The sequence below is a fragment of the Poecilia latipinna genome, unplaced genomic scaffold, assembly GCF_001443285.1.
Source record: "Poecilia latipinna isolate Pla-1442-1.1 unplaced genomic scaffold, P_latipinna-1.0 Scaffold535, whole genome shotgun sequence".
Lineage (NCBI taxonomy): Eukaryota > Metazoa > Chordata > Actinopteri > Cyprinodontiformes > Poeciliidae > Poecilia > Poecilia latipinna.
The window spans coordinates 98859-114330 of record NW_015113151.1 but is presented as its reverse complement, the minus strand read 5'-3'; the positions used below and the strand labels follow the sequence as shown (position 1 = coordinate 114330).

The following is a 15472-nucleotide window of genomic DNA, read 5'->3' as shown; positions in this document are numbered from 1 at the left end:
AAAATGGGAGAAGCTTCACTACCTTTGCAGGACATTGTAAGTCATTATGAATCAACTCTAAAACAGCCAGTTTAGCATGAATGTCTGAAAGAAACGACTATGTACCTTGCAATCAATCAGCAGATCAATAAGGGCCGACTGGGCCGCTAAGGCTTTGAGGAGACTGCTAAAAACAGTATTTCACAAAGATGATCTGCAATAATGCACAGGATGGTGATTTTTTTTTTTTTAAAGGAAAAGCATTTAAATCAATTTTTGCTGACTTCTAAAACAGTAACCAAATACCTGAAAGTACCATCATTTATTACAAAGTGGCGTATTATACATATGTGATGAATGAGGAATTAAAATGTATAATTTTCAAATTAATTTCTGTGACAAACACATTCACACTTCTGACTTTCAAGGGCCATGTTAGAATGTTGCTGATTGCATTAACTGATAATTAAAGGTAAGATTGAAAGCTGCAGCATCAGATTTGCAGAAATAATTTTATATTTACTGAGTACTGATTTTGTTTACTGCACATTGTTGCACACCTGATTATGTCAATGTACTGTAATTAACAGTAGAAATATTAATGCCTGCAATTTTAAATCAACTAAATTCCCAAGCTATTTCCATGTAAAACAAATAAATGAATTTCACAGAACCGAGAGGAGCAATCATTTGACTATAAAACTCCTCTTTCACAAGCCTCGTCTTCCCCCTTTAGCAGCCGCGGAAAATCTGCTGAAGCACAGCAGAGAGACCACCTAAAACTGCACACGTGTTCTGTTTTGTATATTTATTGACTACCTGTCACGCTGTGTTATCACTGACAGCTTCATGGGGTTCTGTTTGTTTTGTTTTGCTCTGCCCCCCTGCAGAATATGAACTAATTAATCATGTTATTAGAGCATTATATTTTACCGCTTTTGTTTTTGTGTACCATGCAGCTTAGCCCTGTGTGAATATTTGTCTTTAGTTTCCCAACCAGATCCACCACAGAACAACAGTATCATCTTTCCCAGCTTTCACTTAGAGAAATTGCATTACGAAACTCGAAGTAAAAACACTACGGTCTATTAAATTCTGAGTTTCTCTCCTAATTTAAGACTATTTAGGGGTTTTATATTAATTTGTGAAATGTAATTAAGATGGATGAAACATCAATATCAAGCCGCAGAATAAACCAAGATGTGGATATGACACCTGTTAATGCTGCTTCCTGATATGTTACTATGATGATCCTTTTTCCCGTAGTATGTGAAAGGAATATCATCCTGTTACCTTTAAACACCAGGAGGGGATTCACAAAATGTTTGAAAGCAGTGGTCCAATAGGGGGGTTGTTGGATTGCACTGAATATGCCAAAAATAATGAAATAAAATGTAACTATTTAAAGAGTGTCCTTTTCTCACATTTAATTTAATGTATTTAAATAGAGAGGTAAAACATAAGCTAATAGCATGTTGAGATAAAATCATAAAGATTACAAAGGGGGACATCTGTCTGAAGTTTGAATTTCAAAACTCTGAGTGAGTCAGCTTTCTTTAAGAACTAAACTTTTCACCAAGACTTCAAAGACATGAATCCTGTGACCCAATTATTCAGTGACCTAATAACAATAACAACAACTAATTTCATGCTACACTGTGCAGACACCCTGTCTGTGCTTATGTAGGTTCACCCACCTCAGCATATCAAATGATTAAGGTGATGGAAATAAGGTAGCCCGACCTACTTTTTGGTTATTTCAACTGATTGCTATTTGACCACATGGAGCAAGGGGGTTTCAGACTCCAGTCCTCAAGGGCCGGAGTCCTGCAACTTTTAGATATTTCTTTGCTTCAGCTCACCTGGCTCCAATATAAGTTCATTAGCAGAGCTCTGTAGAGCTTGACTGCATGCTGGTGAGACAGTTTAGCTATTTAATTCAAGTGTGTAGGCCAAGTACTACATCTAAAAAGTTGCAGGATTCTGGTCCTCTAGGAATGCAGTTTGAGATCACTGGCATAGAGACTCGCAGAGCCTCAAACTTTCATCCCCAGAAGGTCAGTTGTGAGGATCAAATGAAAAGCACTGCTTTGATGCCAAACATTATAAAATTTCCTCCAGTTCATATCATTACTTTAGGATTAAATTACTATTAAAATTACATTTTGTAAATGTACTATTAACATCTTCAAAGTTTTTAGTTATTCCCCAAACACAGTGTCTCAGATGATTTATTGTGGTTACAAGATGGAATCAAAGTAAAAAAAAAAGTAGCTGCTGCATCCATTAAAGCTCGCCTGGTGTTACACTTTTCTGTATTTTGAACTTTGTGACCAAGCAACTTCACGGATATAACCTACTTCCATTTGTGACCTTGTGAACTAGGACTCGTCAGGCAATTTTAACATCTTTTAGCAAAACTGCGATGATATCGATTGAAAATTGGTAAATGTTCCAAACAGTTCTGCTTCGGGGTTGACCCTCCAAATCGTTGAGATCTGTAGGTCCATCTCTAAAGGGTTTTGTTGAAAAGGAGCCGTAAAATGTACTTACGGATGTAGTTGGTGGTCTCCTGCACCGTGTCGGTCTTCAGAAGGTTGTCGGCCAACATGAAAGCACCCGTTTCCACGGTGTCGAGGAGTAGAGTGGCTGAGTGCAGCTGCTCGCTGGTGGGCAGCTCTTTCCACGCCGCCTGAGCTCTTGGATGCAACAAATTATTTACCGTCTCAACCATCGCCTGGGGGAGCAATAAAGACACAGAGGTCACATAGCTGAAGCCAGTGCTGACGCCCTCACCACTTTCAGTCAGTCACGCGGCATGTAAAAATAAATGCAACTATGACTATGGCAGAAGCAGCGCTGCTACACCCCAAACTACTGAAGCCGGGAGTTGTGAGAATGCAGGAGAACGTTGATAAATTACAGCAGTCAGGAAGATACGATGGCAGCAATGCAAATATGGCATTCCCATGCAGATATGAATAAAAAATAAATAAATAAAAAAAGGGGAAAACTAAAATGTTGTATGAAAAGCACATTTTTAGTACCCACGCTCCTTTTTTTTTGCTTTTTTTTATGAGAATAATCACAGATGTTTTGAAAATCAAGCTTGTTAGTTGATTGCAATCACTACGTGTTGACACCCTAAAACTCCTTTTTCTTCTTTTAAACAAAAGTCCCATCCACCAGTTGGAACAATTATACTGTGGGTGTCAGAAAGAAATTGGAGGGTTTTTTTTTTTTTTTTTGGTTCACATCCAGCGGTGTGATGCAGTTTTGAATCCAAATATATTATAGAAGACCGAGAAGAGGTTTTATGCCGAACATGAAATGTTCTCCACCGTATAATACTTCCTGTGATTTATCTTCAGCTCACATTTCCTTGTAGTCTCAAGAAGTCAGCTCCTGCTTTTCTGGCATAAACACCACAACACGCTCACGCACACACGCGCATACACACATCTCAGGAAGGCCCAGGGAGAGATAAAGAGACAGAGAGAAAGGAGAAGTGGTGCAGAGGTGGGGGTGGGAAAAGCCATGGGAGAGCGATAAAACAGTCCAGTGAGTCCATGGTGACAGGCGTCCACCGGGAGCAGGAGAGGCGGAGAAGCGAATACAGGTGCTATCAAACACACACATCTCACACTCCCCTTTGTCTCCTTATTTTCTCTTGATCTGTAAACCAGCCCTCACGCAGACGCACAGCTCATCTTTAACTCAGTTTTCAGAGGCAGGGCAGTGAGAAAGCGGGAAACGTAACACAGGTGCTATTAAAGAAGCTAAAAGCATCTCCGGCAGGGAATTGGCAAGGGCAAAGAAACGGATTGCGAAATGTCTTTTTTTTTTTTCTTTTGCCGTTTGCACATCCAGCGCCTGACTTCCTCCTGATCCCTGCCTGTCAGTTCACAGTGAAAACGAAAAACAAGAAAATTAGCTGCAGCAAGTGTTGCGTTTTTTGTATTAATACTTGCAAATGTGCTAAGATATTTTAAACTTTTTTCCAGGTTTGGTCATGTCGCAACCCACTGAATGTGATAGACCTTCACAAAGCAGTGTACTCTGTGAAGTGAAAAGAAAGTTGTTTTTTTTATTTTCGGCTTACTGCAGCCTTGCACATTAAGAAACTGAAATATTGGCTCACACTTCTGTGTAAAAGAGCCCAAACTGTGACTATGGAAAGCATCTGCAGACTGTAACTTTCCTGTCTTGTCACAGATTGACAATTGGATTTAGGTCAGAACTTTTATTGGGCCAGTCTAACACATTAATTTAATTTGATCCAAACCACTACAGGGAACGTTGGGTCAGGACGAAGTGTTTTGTTAGTTTTCTACCATATGTAACTTTGCAACTTGAATGCTTCTTTGTTTTATATTCTTCTGGTCAGCTCAGGTAGACGGCCAAATTTTGGTAGGTTGGCCAGTTGAAGTATTTTCTTTACATCTTCAGAGAATAGAGTGAACAGAGCTCTGAGATTTTCAAAAATATGGGAACATTATAATTTAACCCTGCTTTATTTCTGACCTGTCTGCTGTCTTTGTTGGTCTTCATGATTATCACTTTGATTACCCTCACAGAACAATTGTACTTGCACCGATATAAAAATACACACAAGTGATTTCTATGGGAAATGCTCCAGGTTTTTGGCCGGGGTATCACATTCATTCATTTTGTAAACCACAGTTATGTGCTATCTTGTGTTGTTCTAGCACATAAATGCCACACAAATACAGCTACGTTTTTTTTTTTGCAAGGTATTGCAAGAAATTTACTAAACATGATAAATGAGAGCTAATTCAAGTTTTTCTGTTGGTTTAGAAATGATCCTGTTTTCCTTTTTGGGGGGTGTTTTTTGTGAGGGTTATACCTACACATGAATACAGTAAAGCACAGACACACAGACAAACACTGCTCCCAACAAGCTAATATGATAATATTATGTCCTCTCTTAGCGCTAGCAGCTAATTAGCAGGGATGCATATCGGATGAGTTTGGGAGAGCTACATGTAAACAAAAACTAATTAATCCACTTCTTCAGCAAACAGCCAGAAATAAGGAGCAGTGGATGTTCAGCACACTTGTGCAAACTTGTTTCGATCAACATCCTGTCAACACAGTGACAGACGGCTGCAGGCTTTCAAGCCCTTTAAAGAAAGTTTTGACATTATTGCAGCTACAGCTGTTTCTTGGTGTCGTTCTGCCAGTGACTACCAACAAATTACAATGCTGCCATTTAAAATCAGTGTTGTGTTGGGTGTCATCGCTTTTATTTTGGTGTTTTATTTCCATAGTGTGTCGTTTGTTTTATTTCCTGATGTCATTTTGAAATGATTTCCATTCCTCCATACATTCTGTCTACATTTGCCTCCTATGACTATGACAGGTTTGAGTCACTGATTGATTTTACGATCTGCTGTAACGTATACAGTATGTATTCTGCATTGTTTTCCCTGTCAGAGTCTCATCAGTGTTATCATCTTATTGTTGTTCTGACAATTGTTTCCCATTTCCTGCACCCTGAGATTTTTAAAATGGGAATTTCCTGGACCTGGAACACCTTTCTTTAAGTGTAATTTGTTTAACAAGAAATCAAAGTTTGTTTATTTGTTCTTCACCAGCCTGCATCCAGCCTGATAATATATATTTTTTTAAATACTACATTGCAGGAATAATGATGAATTCCTACTTTTACTCATTGTAAAAGTAGTTTTATAGTTAGAACTAAAAAATACATACAGTGGTGTCACAAACGTAGAACTGAAGTTGAGTGAATTCAAAATGTACTTTCTCAAAACAATGAATCAAATTGAATATTTTATTTTATTTTCAAGTCCAATATTCTATAAAGATATTGATTACGCAAGAGGAACTGTCATTTTTAGCTTACCTTACAACATATATTATTCAATAAAATTTTACAGCTTATGAGAGCTGTTTATACTTATTGTTAGGTAATGTGAACGCAAACAATTGTTAAAAAAAAATCACAAATTATTTTTTTCATTGATTTTACAATAAATTTTTCATCAGATTTTGCTTCTGACAGGTTTTGTGGCATTAGATTTGATGCTGGTTGAGATAATTGCTTTCAGCATTACATGTTAGAGCGATTTGCGTCTGCTGATTATTTTCCATCTAAATCTGTACAACTGTTACACAGGAGCCATTGTGATTAGTAATGTGTAGGTACTCAGAAATGTAAAGTGAATCAAAGCAAATCAAAGTTTGCTTCCAGCGCCTGTTTTATTCTTCAGTTACATATGAATTAGTTTATTTTCCTTTAACTTGGTGCAAGGACAAAGTTCACACAAATGTTGCAATCTTGTAGTTTACTATAAAGTATAAAGTACATCGTGGTGCAGTGATTTACATATATGCCTCACTGCGCAAATACCAAAAAAGGCACAACAGGCAAAGATTTTAGACATCAATGCCTATGTCTCAAGTATGTACAAAATTCAAGTTGGAGCTGGAAAAGACAATTTATGTAAAGAAAATTCTCATATTTTTAGTGACAAATTATATAAATGAGACTTGAGAAAGTGTTTTCAACTCTTCTTTTAAACATGCAAAAGTTGGAATAATTTACAAGATCAGACTTGTTTTATGAGACTTTTTCTAGATCAACGCTCCTTGAGATTCTCCTGCAACTTCTAGCAACTTGTGGAACCCTGCAGAACACTCTCAAGCTTGTCCCCGTTTCTTCCCCGGGGCTACTCTCGAGTTGTACATATTTAATTTCTTTCATCCATGCTAATCTTGTTTTAGTTGATTCGGCTGCTTTAAATTTTAATCACGGTGATTATTCTTAACTGCTTTTAGCATTTAACATTCATGTCTTTTTCATATCTTTATCATGACTGTTGTTCGAGTTACTTCCCGTACTGTCACACTGCTGTCCGGAGTTCAAATCAGAGCCATGTAGCATGCGCTGAATGGGACGGCATGCATGTGCCTGTGGTAATATGTGTGTGTCTGTGTGTGCAACTGGGGTTGTGCACTGCGGGCTGAGGGGAAGCATTGTTGTGCATCATTCTGCTCCACTTGCTGTTCAGTAGCTGCCCAGGCAAAGAAAACAGATCGAGGGGAAGACGGTCTTTACTGTGGCCATGGCAGATATGAGAGCTTTGCTGATGCGTCTCATTCTCCATTACGCATGCGCCTGGCGTATAATGCTCACAAATGCTCACACTGATGTGTTAGCGATAACCGAGCTTCTCTACTCTCATTAAACTTCTCTTTTCTTCTTGCTGAACTCACATTTTTAATTTCATCAATGTTTTTCGCCACTGAAACGTCACTAACCAGCACTGAGATTACATCTGCAGAAGCAGGGGAGTTAGGTAGGGCAGAAAGAAGGGATGCCATTTCCTTTAAGGGCTAGACATCTCAGTATTAGAAAGACAGACACAGAATGAATAAATGTGCGGGGTTGAGTCGGAGTGTGTCTAGGAGCTCTGGTGCCGTCGGTGACATTTCTATCGTGCACAAGTAGGAAGACTTAGGGGCTAAAAGAGACAGAGGATTTTTTAAGGGGTTCTTCAAAGAGGGGGAGAACTCTCTGCAGAGACAGATAAGGGGAGCCCGTTAGGAAGTGCGTGTTTCTTAGTGAGACCACGAAATTCAAGAAAGCCGCGCACATCTGTGAGCACATACACACAGCCTCATGACAGTAAATGGGGCAGAAGTGAAATGCTTTGAGGCGTAGGGGTAATCCAGCGTAAACAGCAGCGGCAAGGCAGACTAGAACTGGGCTGGTTGACTACTCCCAACCACCCAAGGTGAACTTGGGCACACAAGCACATGTACAGTATGCTGTACTGTGTAAAAGCCCAAAGCTGGGATGTTAGAAATATGCAGAGGCAACAAGAGAGGAAAGATGGATCTTTTTTTTTTTTTTTTTGAAGTTGCCTGGTTGAGATTGGACAAAGTGTGAGGATGTTTTCATCAGTGTTCATCTGCTATTAGCTGTAGGGAGTTTGAAGGAATTTTTTTGGGTAACACTTTATTTGAAGGGGTGTGCATAAGACTGACATGACACTGTCATAAACTGTCATGAACATAAAGAAGTCTTTATGAATGTTTATGACTGTTGTCATGAAGTGTCATTCGGTAAATAATGACACTTTTAATGCAAAGTTGCTCTAAAAGTTGCATTAAAAGTCCATTAAAAGTGCCAACTTTGCATGGTTTTGTAAATTGTGCCTTAAAGAATGTAATAGAAAATTATCTTATAGAATATTTAGTGACATTATTTAGCATTATTTGGCATTATTTAGTGACAATATTCAACAGTGAGAATTAAAGTTTTTGTGTCTTTTTAAAAAATATATGTAAATACTGTAAATATAGTTATTAGTGTAATGCAACACTTTTTTTTTACTGTACTTTACTCTTATAACAATTCCACTTTTAAAGTATGGATTGTCAAATCGTGACCTTCTTCAACTGACTTTTAACACTCAGCTACATTAGCGTTGAAGAAGACTCCCTTAACTTTTGAGTCATTTGTGTGCCAGCAGTTTGTCCACTCAGTACAAAATGGAAGTAATAATAGAAGCAACAACTGACAAAATATAAGTAGTTCAGGAGCATAGGTAGAAAATATTGCCATGCAATACTGGCTAACAACTTCAAAGGTGATATAAAACTGTTTAATGTCTCAAGTTAAAGGGTTACTTCACCATTTTGACAGTCAGAAATGCATTTGATCATCTCTAGTTTAAAATCTAAATCACCTAAAGTGATTAAAACTGAATGAGATAATTCAACATGTAAATTAGATTCTTTTAAAAAGTTTATGACTTATGAAACAGTTGCTGTATTTGTGAAAATGAATTTAAAAAAAAAATCTATGTCTTTTGGCTTTAAGGCCACCTCAGAGTGAGACAAACAAGATGATTTTGGAAACATTTTTTTTTTAAAGCAAAACAAAACAAATGGATTCTTAGTTTTCCTGAAAATTTTGTTAAAATTTTGTCTCAACTTGTGAGCTGGATGTATTATTTTACCCCTAAAAATTAGACATCTTGAAGCTTTAAAGTCCTCTCCATAACCTAATACTGTTTTTGCTCCACTCCTCTTTTTTTTCTTGCTGTTTTCTCTCACTTCAAATTCGTCCTCTATTGTTTCTCTTGCCCCTCTTCTACCTGGCTGGCTGGCTACCTCCTTCTTTTAGTGCATCCTAAAGCATCAAAGCCTCTCCACACCACCAACTTCATCATGGGTAAATTGCCAATTTGGTATACATGAAACGAGTCCCCAGTTACCCAAAACCAAATGACCGAGGAGGGGTAGACGAAGTGTAAGAAGTGGAGAGAAACAGAGAGAGAGACAGAGAGAGAGAGAGAGACAGGGGAGGGAATTCAATTATTTTTTTTGTCTCTATTAAGAATGTAGACCTCCTGCACACTCTCCTCACTTGGCAATTAGTGCCACGGATAATTAACGAGGAGAGGGCAGTGCCACACCACATCCCTAATCATGCACATTTCTATCTGGCAGAGTAAAGAGCCTGTTGGTATAATTTTGTTTCACATAACCAAGGCTAATCATATAATCGATCACTCACAGGCCTCCTCTTGCTGCACCTGAGGCGTGTGCTCCAGCATTTGGATTCAGACCTGTGCAGAGTCGTGCGCGCGCTGCCGTTTCCCCCTGAAATGCAGCCTTATTTGGCTTAAGGAGACGCATTACAAATGCCTGACTGTTGCGATGTGACAGCGAAAGATTATTGTTGAAAATATATTTAAATATTTGTGGTACTGCGTGTGAACGCGTGTGTGCGTGTGTGTCATCCTGCATATACTCCTAAGCCATGTTCTATGATGTGACATTGCTGACTGGTGCTGACGTTAAGACTTTTCAGGGGAGTTTGGAGGAAAAAAGCCTGCATCAGGAGAAAAAAGAGCAACCCCATCTACCATGTGTTTGCGTGTGTGTGTGTGTGGGTGTGTATATGCGTGTGTCGGTGGGTGAAGAAGACAGAAAGAAATTCTCTATCTACAGGCCATGCATGTGGATTTTGGGGTCCTTTGATCCGCTGAATAGTGATTTTGTCTCGTTTTTTGTTGTTTGTTTTTTTCGATGTTGACCAGATACATTCTTGAAACATGTTAGGTTTTCTGTTAGCCCACGGCGTCGACATAAACAAGCAACGGTGCAAGAACACCAACAAGGACAAAGTGTAATTAATTCAGAGCCACAAAAAACGGGAAGGTATTATTTTTAACACAGCGAGGCCGTGATCGAGCCGCACTCAACGGGGTATCCATCATGTTCCGATGTTTCTCAATGTGTGCTACACACACGGCATTTCGAGAAATGGAGATGGATAGCCAGTTATTTGCTCCCAGACAAGCCTGTGTGCAATTCTGCTGAGATAAATGCAACCAAGATGAGCTATTACTGATATTGATCGTGCCCTCTTATCGGTGATATATTTTGGAGCAAAATTAAAAACCAAGGAATAATAAACCCAACGAAGAAACAGTCGGATACAGAGATGCTGATGAAAAGTGGAGATCGAGACCAGAACAAACCTATTATCCTCAGAGGGTTACATTGCTACATCATGAGAGCATCATGCACTGAGTAATAGCTTGCGACTAGAGTCGGGTCACTTTCAGCTGGGAAAATGCCAACTCGGTAACCAACTCATGGGAAACGTACCGTTGCTATGTGCCACTAAGTCAAAACAACAACAACATTGCTTAAGGATGAGAACTTGGATTTATTTTTGGTATTTGTGTATTTTAAAAATGAATTTGGAGGAGTTGAGATGTCATTTTATCGGTAAAACACACAGCGACTACTGTTGACACGTAACTCTGCTAATCACTAGCATTATCACAAACTGTCATCATTTTGTTTTTGTTTTAAAGGCGCTGTTTTACTCCTACGAACACAATGTGATGTACTGCTAATACAAGTAATTATTGACCACTTAGGACGTTAGGGCTAGACAATTGTTTTTTTTTTTTTTTATTCTGTTATTAAATCACTTTTATTTGCAGTATCTATGTATTAAAAGTTTTCAAAAGATTTGCATGAAGACCATTCTTAAATTAATAAGAGTTAAACAATCCAATGATATAAAGTTGCAGCATTGTATTTTAGTTTCTGTGTGATTTATTTTCGTTACATTTGAATTACACAATGGTTAAAATGTGTAACTCAAACTCGACTCAAAAATATTTAGCATAAAAATAGCCATAATTTCTACATTTTACATCAGGTTTTTAAAGGATTATCTTCTATGAACATTCTACCATTTTCAGTGGTTGAAATAAGTGACTTTTAAAAGGCCTTTTATTCTACTAAAATGTCAAGGTTGTTACTTTAGAAAATCAATTGTTCCTTTTAAAAAGAACAAAAGAGAGCACTTTGACTCAAAACAAAAGACAAACTGCCCAAAACCTTTTTTAAAATACAAATTCTGAATTAAAGATAAAAATGAAATGTTTCTTTTTTCTTTTAATTAATTGCATTAATTACCAGTGCCAAATATATTTGATAATCTTGAGTGTTTTAAGGAAAATAAGAGCCAGAGAGATGTCAATAAACATATCTGAATTTCTTTCTTAAACAGTATTCGGAACCGGCAAAAAGAAAATTCAGACTGGTGCATCTCTAGAAGCTGCAGCACATGATTGCATTTCATGTGAGGCGGTGTCATGTGCGATAATACACACACAAGCAAATACACACAAGCTTGCATGGAAGATGACATACTGCAAATTAAAAAAAAAAATAAGAGCATAAAATAATTTATCTTCAAAAAATAGTTTGAATGTTCTCCCTGTGCATGCATGGGTTCTCTGGCTTCCTCCCACAGTCCAAAAACACGACTGTTAGGTTGATTGGTCTCTCTAAATTCTCCTTAGCTGTGTGTGTGTGTGTGTGCGTGCGTGCGTGCGTGCGTGTGTGTGTGTGTGTGTGTGTGTGTGTGTGCGTGTGTGTGTGCGCATCATTGTTTGTCCTATCTGTCTCCCCACCTCTTGCCCGTTGACTGCTGGAGATGGGCGCCAGCGCCACATGCGACCCCACAAGGCAAAACGTGTTGTATAATGGATAAAAAAAATAAAAATAAAACAAAACCCAAAGACACAAGGGACAACGGTGTTGCAAAGTAATTAACCAAACCAGGAAATGGAAATACCTGTGTGAAAAACCTGCAGGACCTTTCTCTCTTCTGAAGCTGCAAATTCAAACAATTCAGCTGTTAGCAGTGCAGCACCTCTCACCTATTATACACACATGCAAAAGGAGGTACACTAACTTCATTAAGAGTGTGCAAAAAAAAAGAAAAGAAAAACACTTTGGTGGCCAAATTGTATGCTACTCAGTCTCCCACCCCTTATTGCCTTTTCTTCTTTCGCTCTAACATATTTATCTTCCTGCTTCCCCCCCCTTAAATATTGACTTGATCTCTGCATCTACTGTCAACTTAATTGATGCCATTAATTACAGAGTCCTTCATGCGTGACTGGTCAGTTGCCTAACATTAATAAGCAAGCATCCCAAAGTAATACATCATTCAGTTAGAAACAAATAACAACGTGAAGCATTTTTATAAACAGAAAGAAAAAGTTAGGTGTAAGTGACCGGAAAGGGCTAATTTTTAGCTTGACTGGTTTGTCTAGTGTCTGTCACATTCAGTATTTAAAAATCATTTTTTTTCTGCTTTGTAAATACAATAACACATTGTGGTCTGAAACATGAAATTCTGATTTTTTTTTTTTTTTTTAACAATTTCCACTACATTTGAAGCAACCAAAAAATAATCCACGATCACAAACGTGAGAAAAATTATCCTTCAAAGCTTTCTCTATCTGGCATTTTCAACTGGCAGCCTTATAAGGCAGCACTGACAGACTCAATTTATACAAGTACATGTCAGTAAATTAGAATATTATTGAAACGTTAATCCATGTCAGTAACTGAAATAAACAAATGGAGTTCATATGTCGTAGTTTCATTACATGTGCAGTGATAAAGTTCAAGCACGTATTGTATTTATTTTTATTATTAGAACTTACATCAAACAAAAAACCCAAAATGTAGTAATTACATGGGAGCTTTTTGTGTTTTAAATGAATTTTTTACCATAGAATCGTTATAGCATTGTTCTATAGTGAGTTGACTCTTAGAGCTAACTCATTCAAAAACAACACATCACTACAAGTAACTTGGATTGTGAGCTCATCTTCCTCCAGGTTACGGGACCAAATCATAGTCATAACAAGACTGAGTAGCAGTTCAGTCCTTTTTCTCCGTAGCACTTTAAGACACTTCTTACATGGCCTCTGGTTCGGGAGTGACTTATAAAGGAAATGTCCTGTGTACATCTCTGTTGTCTCGTAGTGGACACCTTGATAATCTCCTCCACAAGCTCTTCAGTGGGTTCAGCTTTGCAATCCTCTCAAGCCTGCAGTATTTCTGTTGCCTTAGCACCTTTTTCGACAGCACTTTTTCCATCCACTCAACTTTCCAGTAATATTCTTGGAAAGAGCACTGCTTCGGCCAGATCCTTTAGAAATATTGTTTTTGAGGCTGAACCTCCTTACGGATAGTGTCAGTGATTGTCTGCTGGACAACTGTCACATCCAGAAAGTCATGACGATAACATGACTTACACATTCATTCCGTCTCAAAAAAGCTACATTTTTATTTGTGTTATGTAAATGAATTTGGGGGTTTTTCTTTAGCTGTAAGTCATAATTATCAAAATTTACAAAAAAGAACTTTTTCAACTGAATTACTGAAATAAATTATTTTCATACAATTTTGTAACTTATAAAGATGCAACTGAAGCCTTTGTTGACAGGATCGTTATTTTGTTTCACTGCTGCTTTATTCATTCAGATAGAGTCCATATATTTTTTTAAAGAGCCAGATCTCTATCAAACAGTTTCTTCAGAGAAATTTCCAGATTATTTTGTGAAGCAAACCGTTAGTTAATCAGGCAGTTTTAAACAGTCTATCTCATGGCTAACTCCACTGCAAAAGTATAACTTAATGTGATTGCTAAAGAAGGACAAAATTTCAATTATCAACTCCCTCTAAATAGTTGCAGCTCAGCGACAGAGGTTCATTTAATGATCTGTATATTCTCTCTAAGGGCTCTGCTGTGTACTTTAAATGTGGATAACTGAAAGATGGCTTTATTAAATGTTGGTCCCGATCTGTAAAGAGAGTGGAAGTACCCTGCCAAACACTAAAAACAGTTATCTGTCTTGTGGTATGTCGAGCAAAACTTCATACAAGAGCCACACAGTGAAGAGGATAAAACAGAAACGCTAAAAGCAGTTATTTATCATGTGGAGCTCTACATTGTTATGCCTGCTACTTCATCAAACTCTGCACAAAGATGCTTTTTTTTTTTAGACAAAAACAAAAGAACATGCTATTCATCTTTCTGTTAACTCTAAAGGACCCTCCTCCCCTATCTGTTTCCCTTTTCTTACTCCTCCATATTTCTTCTGATTTCCTGTCAGCTTGAGTTGCAGCCCAATAAATGCTGATGCCTGTAGAAAAGTCTATTTTACTCCATCACTCTGTACATGTTCACCTCCTGTGTCTTTAGGCAGTACCTTGGTAAGGCTGCGGGCAGCACTGTCCTTGCCTCCGGGGGTAAGGTTCCTCAGTTGGACATCCAACAGTTCGACTAGCTGGGCCATGGCCCGGACTGTGGATGGCACATCGCCAGGACGCAGAAGCCCTTTGGTCTGCTCTGCCAGCTCCTTGGCCACAATCGCTGCCGTCTCGCCTGAGCGAAGCTGCAAGCCAGGGAAGGACGGCGGAGGGAGGCGGGGGTGGGGGGGGTGGGGGGACAAAGTGAAAGTAACAGAGAGATGGATGGCAGTTGAAAAAAAGGAAAACGTTAGACGAGGTGAGAAGACAAGGAAAAAGTTTGGCAAAGGAGAAAAAGTTTGTAAGAGTGTCAGGTGAAGAATAGCAAGAGAGAGAGAGAGAGAGAGAGGAAGGTTCCAGCAACATGACAGATGGAAAGAAACAAGACGGAAGAGGACGGACAGGAAGAGGTAGACGCAAATGTGAAGGAATGGAGACGATGGGAGAAAAGGAGGGAGGTAAAAAAAAATGTAAAAGGTTAGCTTAAAATTCACTTCATATAGGGTGAAAACATAAGACCGGTACAGCAGAGACATTTACATACATCATGCACACACTGTACTGTAAGTTGCTTAGGAAAACATTATATAAGGAAAAAACACATTTCCAGTTCTACAATTCCCTGCATATGGCAGCTTTTCCAACAGTGGTCTGGATGGATGGATGGATGGATGGATGGATGGATGGATGGATGGATGGATGGATGGATGGATGGATGGATGGATGGATGGATGGATGGATGGAGAGGAAGAATAAATGGGTCAATGAATGAATAAATGAATTAATTAATGAAATAGTGTCTTTTTTTTTTTTTTTTTTTTTCAAAATAAAAATGATTTTTTAAAACCCCACCCCGGAT

At 38.3% G+C, this 15472-nt stretch overlaps 1 protein-coding gene across 10 annotated transcripts in view; it reads right to left on the bottom strand.

Moving 5' to 3' along the window:
• Window positions 1-15472, bottom strand: part of adgrl3.1 (adhesion G protein-coupled receptor L3.1) — a 161497-nt gene that overhangs the window by 53917 nt on the left and 92108 nt on the right. For 8 of the 10 annotated variants that reach the window (XM_015040981.1, XM_015040986.1, XM_015040987.1 and 5 more), the window contains exons 9-11: window positions 14574-14759; window positions 12140-12178; window positions 2533-2716 (exon numbers count right to left, since the gene is read on the bottom strand). In XM_015040981.1, the coding sequence (XP_014896467.1) occupies window positions 2533-2716; window positions 12140-12178; window positions 14574-14759 (409 nt within the window). The remainder of the gene's footprint in view (window positions 1-2532; window positions 2717-12139; window positions 12179-14573; window positions 14760-15472) is intronic. The other 2 variants (XM_015040983.1, XM_015040991.1) reach the window with 1 other exon arrangement.